This window comes from Triturus cristatus, chromosome 10 (genome assembly GCF_964204655.1).
Source record: "Triturus cristatus chromosome 10, aTriCri1.1, whole genome shotgun sequence".
Taxonomy (NCBI): Eukaryota; Metazoa; Chordata; class Amphibia; order Caudata; family Salamandridae; genus Triturus; species Triturus cristatus.
In genome coordinates this window covers 1,239,262,305-1,239,273,725 of record NC_140593.1, presented here as the reverse complement: position 1 = coordinate 1,239,273,725, position 11,421 = coordinate 1,239,262,305, and the positions used below count along the sequence as shown (strand labels likewise).

Genomic DNA, 11,421 nt, shown 5'->3' with positions numbered 1-11,421 from the left:
AAGCGCTGGCTCAGGCGAGATCTAAAAACACGCATTGGCATAGCCAATAGGTCTCGCCTTTGGGACCTTATAAGTGTTTAGTTATCCAGCACAATATCCTTGGTGCAACAACATCAACTGTTGCATGGCTAAACACTTATAAGGTCCTAAAGGTGAGACCTATTGGCTATGCCAATGCTTGTTAAATATCAAGAGGGCGGGTTTTACTTCTGGATGTTTTAGCAGCACTCTACCGGTAAGAGCATACATGCCAACATTTTAGGACTGGGAAGTGGGAGATTTTGAAATAGAAATAGGGAAAATGTAATGTCCCCATTGACTTCAATTGAAGAAGATGCAATTTCAGGCGGGAGATAGGTAAAAGAAAGCCATTTTCTGCTTCAAACATCGGGAGTCTTCCTGTGAATCGGGTCTACTGGCATGTCTGGGTAAGTGGGGCTGCGCTCCACCACAGGAGCAGACCGCCATCAAGACTCCTTCCCCCAGGACAGCCTTCTGTAATGACTGATGACAAAGAAGAGAACCCATCGGAACGACCCACCTCGGCCTCCGTAGGGCGCGCCGCGTAGCTCTACGCAAGGGCCGCTTCATGTGAACCAATGGGGCTCCTCCTATGGATACAGGGTTGCGTGGACGCATAATCAAGCTCTCCCAATTCAAGACGGCCGCCGTAGTCGTGTGTTAATAGCCATTTTGTAGCACGTTCAAAGTGTACCGTTCCAAAATGGAGAGTGTGACGATGCCCATTGTGGTGCATGGGAAGAACCCCATCCTAAAATGGCGATAATGCAAATCTCTTTTGGGTGAACGAGACTCCTTCCCGTTCCAAGATGGCCGTGAAGACCGCTGCATTTCCAAAATGGGGACCGCAGCAACGAGTGTCCGCTGTTAGATGCATGCTGGGAGCTGTAGTTTATTAGGTGTCCTGACCCTGGCTGTGATAGCGAAGATGGCGGAGGAGAAAGCACCCGGGGCTCCTCCGGCCCCGCTGTCGTTCGGCTTCACCCGTACTGCTCCCCGGAAAAAACTGTCGGGAGCAGAGGGGGGAGAGCAGGCCGAGGGAAAGGAATGGGTGCGAGGCGTGGAGGACAGCAAGGTGGTGAGGTAAGGAGATGGGGAGGTGTGGAGTTAAGTGCTGGGGTAATGGCTGGAGTGAGGGACAAGCAGGTGCTGGGGGGACATGCATGTACTAGCGTGGGAGGTGTGGGCAGGAGGGCATGCAGGTGCTGGGGTGAGAGGTGTGGGCAGGAGGGCATGCAAGTGCTGGGGTGAGAGGTGTGGGCAGGAGGGCATGCAAGTGCTGGGGTGAGAGGTGTGGGCAGGAGGGCATGCAGGTCCTGGGAGGTGTGGGCAGGAGGGCATCCAGGGCTGGGGTGAGAGGTGTGGGCAGGAGGGCATCCAGGGCTGGGGTGAGAGGTGTGGGCAGGAGGGCATGCAGGTGCTGGGGTGGGAGGTGTGGGCAGGAGGGCATGTAGGTGCTGGGGTGAGAGAAGTGGGCAGGAGGGCATGCAGGTCCTGGGGTGAGAGGGGTGGGCAGGAGGGCATGCAGGTGCTGGGGTGGGAGGTGTGGGCAGGAGGGCATGCAGGTGCTGGGGTGGGGGGTGTGGGCAGGAGGGTATGCAGGTGCTGGGGTGAGAGGTGTGGGCAGGAGGGCATGCAGGTGCTGGGGTGGGAGGTGTGGGCAGGAGGGTATGCAGGTGCTGGGGTGAGAGGTGTGGGCAGGAGGGCATGCAGGTGCTGGGGTGGGAGGTGTGGGCAGGAGGGCATCCAGGGCTGGGGTGAGAGGTGTGGGCAGGAGGGCATGCAGGTGCTGGGGTGGGAAGTGTGGGCAGGAGGGCATCCAGGGCTGGGGTGAGAGGAGTGGGCAGGAGGGCATGCAGGTACTGGGGTGAGAGGAGTGGGAAGGAGGGCATGCAGGTACTGGGGTGAGAGGAGTGGGCAGGAGGGCATGCAGGTGCTGGGGTGAGAGAAGTGGGCAGGAGGGCATGCAGGTGCTGGGGTGAGAGGAGTAGGCAGGAGGGCATCCAGGGCTGGGGTGAGAGGAGTGGGCAGGAGGGCATGCAGGTGCTGTGGTGGGAGGAGTGGGCAGGAGGGCATCCAGGGCTGGGGTGAGAGGAGTGGGCAGGAGGGCATGCAGGTGCTGGGGTGGGAGGAGTGGGCAGGAGGGCATCCAGGGCTGGGGTGGGAGGTGTGGGCAGGAGGGCATGCAGGTACTGGGGTGGGAGGTGTGGGCAGGAGGGCATGCAGGTGCTGGGGTGGGAGAAGTGGGCAGGAGGGCATTCAGGTGCTGGGGTGGGAGAAGTGGGCAGGAGGGCATGCAGGTGCTGGGGTGAGAGCAGTGGGCAGCAGGGCATCCAGGGCTGGGGTGAGAGGAGTGGGCAGGAGGGCATGCATGTACTGAGGTGGGAGGTGCGGGCAGGCGGGCATGCCGGTGTGGAGTGAGGGGAGTGGGCAGGAGGGCATGCATGTACTGGGGTGGGAGGTGTGGGCAGGAGGGCATGCAGGTGCTGGAGTGAGAGGAGTGGGCAGGAGGGCATCCAGGGCTGGGATGAGAGGACTGGGCATGCAGGTGCTGGCATCAGAGAGGGCAGGAGGGCATGCAGGTGCTGGCGTGAGAGTGGGCAGGAGGGCATGCAAGTGCTGGGGTGAGAGGAGTGGGCAGGAGGGCATCCAGGGCTGGGGTGAGAGGAGTGGGCAGGAGGGCATGCAGGTGCTGAGGTGAGAGGAGTGGGCAGAAGGGCATCCAGGGCTGGGGTGAGAGGAGTGGGCAGGAGGGCATGCAGGTACTGGGTGAGAGGAGTGGGCAGGAGGGCATGCAGGTGCTGGGGTGGGAGGAGTGGGCAGGAGGGCATCCAGGGCTGGGGTGAGAGGAGTGTGCAGGAGGGCATGCAGGTACTGGGGTGGGAGGTGTGGGCAGGAGGGCAGCAGGTACTGGGGTGAGAGGAGTGGGAAGGAGGGCATGCAGGTACTGGGGTGGGAGGTGTAGGCAGGAGGGCATGCAGGTGCCTGGGTGGGAGGAGTGGGCAGGAGGGCATGCAGGTGCTGGGGTGAGAGGAGTGGGCAGGAGGGCATGCAGGTGCCTGGGTGGGAGGAGTGGGCAGGAGGGCATCCAGGGCTGGGGTGAGAGGAGTGGGCAGGAGGGCCTGCAGGTACTGGGGTGGGAGGTGTGGGCAGGAGGGCATCCAGGTGCTGGGGTGAGAGGTGTGGGCAGGAGGGCATGCAGGTGCTGGGGTGGGAGGTGTGGGCAGGAGGGCATGCCGGTGCTGGGGGTGAGGGGAGCGTGCAGGAGGGCATCCAGGTGCTGGGGTGAGAGGTGTGGGCAGGAGGGCATGCAGGTGCTGGGGTGGGAGGTGTGGGCAGGAGGGCATGCCGGTGCTGGGGGTGAGGGGAGCGTGCAGGAGGGCATGCAGGTGCTGGGGTGGGAGGTGTGGGCAGGAGGGCCTCCAAGCGTAGGTGTAAAGTGTTCCGTTTTTCTGTGTGTGTGACATCTCCATGAGTTATAGGGTACACATTTGTAAAATGTTTATGTGTGACATTTTGAATGACACGTTATAGAGACTTTTTTTAAGGCCGGGATAATTTCAAATTTCGCCATATAATCCGAATAATAGTTGGAGCAGCACTGAAAGCTGGTGACATGACCGGTGCATGGCGAACACTGCCTGCTGTGTTTACATCAAGTGAGCGAGCAGCTGAAAGAGGAAGTAAGGGTGGCATTCTGTGCAGCAGCTACACAACCATCCTAAGTCCCAGACGTACTCTACCCAGCTTTTCGGGGGCAGAGGCCACCAGAGGGCTCGGGGTTCCCAGGTCCTTGTTTGAGAGACTCACCCATTCCAGTTTCTGTTGACTTTGCATTCTGAAGCTTTTAGTCCAGTGCATCCAATGGGGACGTGCAGGGCTGCGAGTACCCCAAAGGAAAGGAAGAAGCATTACAGGATGAGTTACTCCTGCATGGAGTGGGAAACTCGAGAGCTGTGGGTACCAGATGCGAAGCACTGCAAGGTACTGAGGCGAGGGGAAGCGCAGCACTGCAAGGTACTGAGGCGAGGGCAAGCGCAGCACTGCAAGGTACAGAGGCGAGGGGAAGCGCTGCACTGCAAGGTACTGAGGAGGGGAAGCGCTGCACTGCAAGGGACTGAGGAGGGGAAGCGCTGCACTGCAAGGTACTGAGGCGAGGGGAAGCGCAGCACTGCAAGGTACTGAGGCGAGGGGAGCCACAGCAGTGCAAGGTAGTGAGGGGAGTTGTAAGCAAAGCATGGTACTGAGGTGAAGCAGTGCAAGGCACTGAGGCGAAGCACTGCAAGGTACTGAGGTAAAGGGAGGTGAAGCACTGCAAGGTACTGAGGAATGGTGAGGCGAAGCTCTGCAGGGTACTGAGGTGAGGGAAGGCACAGCACTGCTTGTCCTGAGGTGAGGGGAGGCAAAGCACTGCATGGTACTGAGGTGAGGGAAGGCGTAAGCACTGCAAAGTACTGAGATGAAGGGAGGCTATGCATTGCAAGGTACTGAGGTGAGAGGAGGTGAAGCACTGCAAGGTACTGACATGAGGGGAAGCGAAGCACTGCAAGGTACTGGGGTGAGGGGAGGTGTAAGCACTGCAAAATACTGAGGGGAGGTGTAAGCACTGCAAAATACTGAGGGGAGGCGTAAGCACTGCAAGGTACTGAGGTGAGGGGAGGCATTAGCACTGCAAGGTACTGAGGTGAGGGGAAATGAAGCACTGCAAGGTACTGAGGTGAGGGGAAATTAAGCACTGCAAGGTACTGAGGTGAGGGAATATGAAGCACTGCAAGGTACGGAGGGGAGGCAATGCACTGCAAGGTACTGAGGTGAGAGGAGGCAATGCACTGCAAGGTACTGAGGTGAGGCGAAGCACTGCAAGGTACTGAGGTGAGGAGAGGCAAATCACTGCAAGGTACTGAGATAAGGGGAGGCAAGAGACAAAGCACTGCAAGGTACTGAGGTGAGGGGAGGCACTGCAAGGTACTGAGATGAGGGGAGGCAAAGCACTGCAAGGTACTGAGGTGAGGGGAAGTGCAGCACTGCAGGGTACTGAGGCGAGGGGAAGTGCAGCACTGCAAGGTACTGAGGCGCGGGGGCGCAGCACTGCATGGTACTGAGGCGAGGGGAAGTGCAGCAGTGCATGGTACTGAGGCGAGGGGAAGCGCAGCACTGCAAGGTACTGAGGGGAGGTGCAGCAGTGCAAGGTACTGAGGCGACGGGAAGCACTGCAAGGTACTGAGGCGAGGTGCAGCACTGCAAGGTACTGAGGTGAGGCGAAGCGCAACACTGCAAGGTACTGAGGCGAGGTGAAGAGCAGCACTGCAAGGTACTGAGGCGAGGGGGCGCAGCACTGCAAGGTACTGAGGCGAGGGGACGCAGCACTGCAAGGTACTGAGGCGAGGGTAAGCGCAGCACTGCAATGTACTGAGGCGAGGGGAAGCGCAGCACTGCAATGTACTGAGGCGAGGGGAAGCGCAGCATTGCAAGGTACTGAGGCAAGGGGAAGTGCAGCACTGCAAGTTGGCGAGGCGCAGCACTGAAAGGTACCTAGGCGAGGCGCAGCACTGCAAGGTACTGAGGCGAGGGGAAGCACAGCAGTGCAAGGTACTGAGGCGAGGGGAAGCGCAGCAGTGCAAGGTACTGAGGCGAGGGGAAGCGCAGCACTGCAAGGTGGCGAGGGGAAGCGCAGCAGTGCAAGGTGCTGAGGCGAGGGGAAGTGCAGCACTGCAAGGTGCTGAGGCGAGGGGAAGTGCAGCACTGCAAGGTACTGAGGTGTGAGGGGAAGTGCAGCAGTGCAAGGTACTGAGGCGAGGGGAAGAGCAGCAGTGCAAGGTACTGAGGCGAGGGGAAGCGCAGCACTGCAAGGTGGTGAGGGGAAGTGCAGCAGTGCAAGGTACTGAGGCGAGGGGAAGCGCAGCAGTGCAAGGTACTGAGGCGAGGGGGCGCAGCACTCCAAGGTACTGAGGCGAGGGGAAGCGCAGCACTCCAAGGTACTGAGGCGAGGGGAAGCGCAGCACTGCAGGGTACTGAGGCGAGGGGAAGTGCAGCACTGCAAGGTACTGAGGCGAGGGGATGTGCAGCAGTGCAAGGTACTGAGGCAAGGGGGGGCGCCGCACTGCAAGGTACTGAGGCAAGGGGAAGCACAGCACTGCAAGGTACTGAGGCGAGGGGAGCCACAGCAGTGCAAGGTAGTGAGGGGAGTTGTAAGCAAAGCATGGTACTGAGGTGAAGCAGTGCAAGGCACTGAGGTGAAGCACTGCAAGGTACTGAGGAATGGTGAGGCGAAGCACTGCAGGGTACTGAGGTGAGGGAAGGCACAGCACTGCTTGTCCTGAGGTTAGGGGAGGCAAAGCACTGCATGGTACTGAGGTGAGGGAAGGCGTAAGCACTGCAAAGTACTGAGGTGAAGGGAGGCTATGCATTGCAAGGTACTGAGGTGAGAGGAGGTGAAGCACTGCAAGGTACTGACATGAAGGGAAGCGAAGCACTGGAAGGTACTGGGGTGAGGGGAGGTGTAAGCACTGCAAAATACTGAGGGGAGGTGTAAGCACTGCAAAATACTGAGGGGAGGCGTAAGCACTGCAAGGTACTGAGGTGAGGTGAGGCGTAAGCACTGCAAGGTACTGAGGTGAAGGGAGCCAAAGCACTGCAAGGTACTGAGGTGAGGGGAGGCGTTAGCACTGCAAGGTACTGAGGTGAGGGGAAATGAAGCACTGCAAGGTACTGAGGTGAGGGGAAATGAAGCACTGCAAGGTACTGAGGTGAGGGAATATGAAGCACTGCAAGGTACGGAGGGGAGGGAATGCACTGCAAGGTACTGAGGTGAGAGGAGGCAATGCACTGCAAGGTACTGAGGTGAGAGGAGGCAATGCACTGCAAGGTACTGGGGTGAGGCAAATCACTGCAAGGTACTGAGATAAGGGTAGACAAGAGACAAAGCACTGCAAGGTACTGAGGTGAGGGGAGGCACTGCAAGGTACTGAGATGAGGGGAGGCAAAGCACTGCAAGGTACTGAGGCAAGGGGAGGCGAGGCACTGTAAGGTACTGAGGTGAGGGGAGGCACTGCAAGGTACTGAGGTGAGAGAAGGCAATGCACTGCAAGGTACTGAGGATAGGGGAGGCGAAACACTGCAAGGTACTGAGGGGAGGCATAAGCCATGGGTAAGGGCCGCTGCAAAGGGCTCACTGAGGACTGAGGCTGCTGGATCCTGAGGTGGTGGTTGAAAGGAGTGGTCGATGAGGCTGGGGGTGGGTGGTAAGGGGTAAGTGGAGTTTCTCTTCCCCCACCCGGCGGCCCCAGATAGTTGCCATTTTTCCTTCCGGTTAAATCTGTTCAGTTTCCTCCCTGTCTTCAGGCTTTAAACACAGGTTGAGTTCAGGCCCTGGAGCTCTCCCTGAGACACTGGACAGATACTGCTCACCTTCTCGGGCCTGGGGACGTTTGGACCAAGCTCCTGGCTGACATTTCTATCCGCGTTTAGCGCCTGGAGAGGGGGAGCCAGTGTGTCATTTAGGGGTCACCAAGGGCCGCAGCGATGCCTTTGTGGCCCTCGGCCTGAGAGGTGACTACAGCAGTGCCTAGAACAGAGGGGAGACCGCGCCCTCTGCAGCTCCCACTGGGGCAGTGCACTCTCTGGCGGGTGAATAATGACCTTCAGCAGAGCAGCTCTCCCTAGAATACCCCAAAAGGGAACGGAGAAGGAGAGGCGCGTTTACACTCCTGGCCGAGCCTCCTTGTTGTGAATACATTAAAGAAGCTCTAGCAACGCCAGGCGGTGTGGCTTTGGCAAGCTGCTGAGATGCTTATTTTCAAGAAGCTGCCTACACCCGGCGCCCTCTGCTTTCAAATATAATAGAAGAGCGCGCGTCTGTGCCAGCAGGCACGTGCGCTCAAAGATGGATAGAAAACTATGTTGGACCTAATACTTGCAACAGGAAAATGGGATTCTTAATGGCACAAGAAAATGTACTGTTGGCCCCGAGTTACTGTACCCAGAAGACCTACATTAAACTCACAAAGATGAATAGCAACAAGGATATAGAATAGAAAACAAGCATTGGAAGAGTCTAGCATTGGACAACCTTCCCTGGCACTCCTGCACCTTTTTATGTCCATGCAAAATGCTGCTCTTCACTTTGCAAGGCAAGCCAAGCCTGGAGGGCTGGTCCACGCCCCTCGCTGTGCCAAGCTGTGGGCGGAAGCACAATGTGAGTGACTGCTGAACAGGCCAATGGACGACGAGAGCTGACTCAAAGCCCTCTGCGCGCCTATATTTTTTCATTTTTGTTTTCCATTATTTATTCTACGAGGGTGGGGAAACGGCTAGAGTTGTCTTTTGGTCACACCGATGGATGTGTTTGAATGAAGCGGTCATGTCTACACTTCGCAAGTGTGATGGTCCTTACAAGTGATCATGAACCACGCTTGTTACCAAGAAGTCACGCAGTGAGACCGTTCATGTTCAACACACGGCCCACCTGGATTATACCGGGGGGAGGGGGCTCCAATATTTGGTTAAACCTTTTTTGTGGTCCTGCCGGTGTTTTATCAGCACACTTCCTCTTGGAGGCATGCACCAGGCGTCAGTGGCTTCAACTGTTGTGCTGTCATCACCCTCAATGTCATGTGGCATCACTTCTTGGGCTTTAGGGTCAAAGGTTATATGATGCCACTTCTTGTGATGTTATTGAGGTCTACATGTGTGATGTCACTTCCGCTACTCCTCTCGTTTTGGAGACTCCACGTGCATGGGGGTTTCCTGTTCCTCCAGTAACAGATCTGTGTGCCTTCTGTGCTCTTTTGCCAAGACCAGCCTGTAGTGCCATTTACTGGGTTTGAGACTGAGTGCCACCCGATGTTACTTGTCGTGCCAGTCCTCGCCCAGGGTGAACTCCGAACACTTCCTAGTTGGTAGGAGTGAGCGCTCTGTGTGCCTTCTGTGCTCTTTTGCCAAGCCGAGCCTGTAGTGCCATTTACTGGGTTTGAGACAGAGTGCCACCCTGATGTTACTTGTCGTGCCAGTCCTCGGTGAACTCCAAACACTTCCTCGTTGGGAGGAGTGAGCATACAGAGGGCCATATGTGAAATAGGTTGCTGGCTTCATTGTGTATCTTACAGAAGGCTCATCCCACATCCCAGGTTGTTGGCCTGCAAAGGCTTTTCTAATGTTTTTCTTTCTAGATGTTCCTACCGAGACGCTGGGGCAGCCAAGTGCTGAGGTGAGGAGAGAGGGCACTACAGGGGCAGTGTGCAAGGTGCAGAGTCGCAAGGGTGTGTATCCACTTTTAGCACGTCATGTCTTCGGGGGAAGATTAGCGTCGCTGAAAAAAATACAGTTAAAACAGTTAGGGTTCTGGCACAGACGCAAAAAAACACTATAATTCACCGGTTATGGTTTTGAATGCACACAACATGCCATAACTCTCAGCGTCTGCCATGATCTTCTCCTGTTAACTTTTTTTGTGTATCTGTGTCATTAGCAAATAGGTGTTTTGTGCGTGGCGGACACCATGAGTTATGTAATGTGTGCGTTCATAACCATAACTGGTGAATTTCAGTCATTTTTCAGGTTAGAGACAAACAATAACTCCAGGGTTTTTTTCAGTGATTTTAATTGTTTTTTAAATACATTACTTAATTTCAAACCCCTCCACCCATCCCCATGCACAACCAGCTGCATGCGGCCAGGCCGTGTGCCTAAACTGCCATGGCTGCCAACGCCCACTGTGCATGTCCCTTGCTGTGTGCAGCTTGGGTTGACCGCAGGGCCCTTCCTAGAGCCTCGCCCCTGCTCCCAACCCGCCATGGAACTCCAGCCTGTGCTGCGCCCATGGCTTTACCATGTGTGATGGGTTTGGGCGTAGGACGTGGCCTGTGATGATCTGATCCTCATGTTAGTCATGTCACATTCATACTACATAGATCTGACACTCACTGCAAACATGTAATCCTCACATGAAAGGCATCTAGTCATAAACCAAGTATAAGCTGATTTCAGGGTGGTGCCACAATTCTCTGAAGAAGTTCACCGGGCGCTGACGTGCGAGAGATTGGAGAGGCTGTAGATGTGGGATTTTAGTGGTACTTGGGTGACACAGCGCTCTCTTGGGCCTGAGCTTTACCTCTGTTTTCCAGTGTGAACCCAGTTGAGGCCCCAAAGGAGCTAATCATTCCACTGATCCAGAAGAACCGCTGGAGTAAAGCCGAGCATCCCCCGCGACCACGGACAGAAGGAGAGCAGGACAAGAGACCCGTAGATGGGGTCCTCTCGCAGGCGGTGAAGGAGTTAATAGAAGGTCAGTACAGGTGGAGCATATATAGAGCATTAGGCCCTGATCCATGTTCCCCATCCACTGCTGTCTCCAGTACGTGCTCTCCACTGTATATGTATTGCTCTGTGCAGAGCGCAAACCTAGCTTCTGAGCCAAGGAGCGTACCTCACCCATTGACGGGGACTATTCCCGGTGTCCACACCATGCACGAATGGGCCTTCTTCAAGTTGGCCAACCTTCCATGTGATGCCGATGTTGTGACGGCGGGCATTCTTACGGTAACCAGGGAACCTTGCAAGAAATGCCGCACTTGTTTCTTACTGCACGGTTGTTTCTGGTGAACCTCAGAGTTCGGATGTATTGGGTAATCTGTGTGTGATGGGTGACGGTTGTATCAGGTGGACCCGAGGTATCAAAAGGGGTTGTTGTGTTTGGGGTATCAAAAGGGTTGTTGTGTTTGGTTCTGTGTCTATCATAAAGGATAGTTTCGGATCATGTTGAGTTCTAGGTCTATCCTTGGCGATGGCTGTATCTGTGCATTGTTGACCACTTGTAGGGCCTGATCCTTAGCAGGTACTGTAGGTTTCATGGGCAGTAGTTTTCTTGGCGAATTTCTGGGCAGTACTGGAGTTAGCGTTGTCTCTGTTATGTTATGTTATGTTATTGGTTTTTATATAGCGCGACAATTACCCGGAGGCGTCCTGGCGCTGTCTAGCAGATCCTAGGAAGGCTGAGTCAAAGGCAGATGGTGGAGGAAATCAGAGTTATTCATTACGGAACAGCCACGTCTTAAGTTCCCTTCTGAAAGACAGCAGATCCGTTGCCGACCTAAGGTACAGAGGAAGTTCGTTCCATGCCTTGGCGGCCCCGTAGACAAAACTTCTGCCTCCCCAACGAGCTTTCTTAATTCGCGGAACCTTCGCCAAATTTGCTTCTTTGGAGCGTAGGTTTCTGCCTGGCATATACCAGTGTATTCTATTCTTCAGGAAATCTGGGCCTAAGCCATGCAGAGCCTTAAAGGTCAGGGTCAAGGCCTTGAACTGGATGCGGCTATTGACTGGTAACCAGTGCAGACTTTTTCTTCCTGCAGACGCCGAGGCGAACCGAGAAGCGCCCGTGAGGAGGCGGACAGCAGCATTCTG

General features: G+C 56.0%; 1 protein-coding gene across 1 annotated transcript in view; it reads left to right on the top strand.

The window, feature by feature from the left end:
- The first annotated feature begins 824 nt into the window (after nt 1-824).
- The window catches only part of GPKOW (G-patch domain and KOW motifs), a 115,330-nt gene continuing 104,733 nt past the window's right edge, over nt 825-11,421 (top strand). Inside the window, exons 1-2 of the mRNA XM_085629871.1 lie at nt 825-1,104; nt 10,143-10,303. Coding sequence (XP_085485997.1) covers nt 893-1,104; nt 10,143-10,303 — 373 coding nt within the window. The 5' untranslated portion in view covers nt 825-892. The remainder of the gene's footprint in view (nt 1,105-10,142; nt 10,304-11,421) is intronic.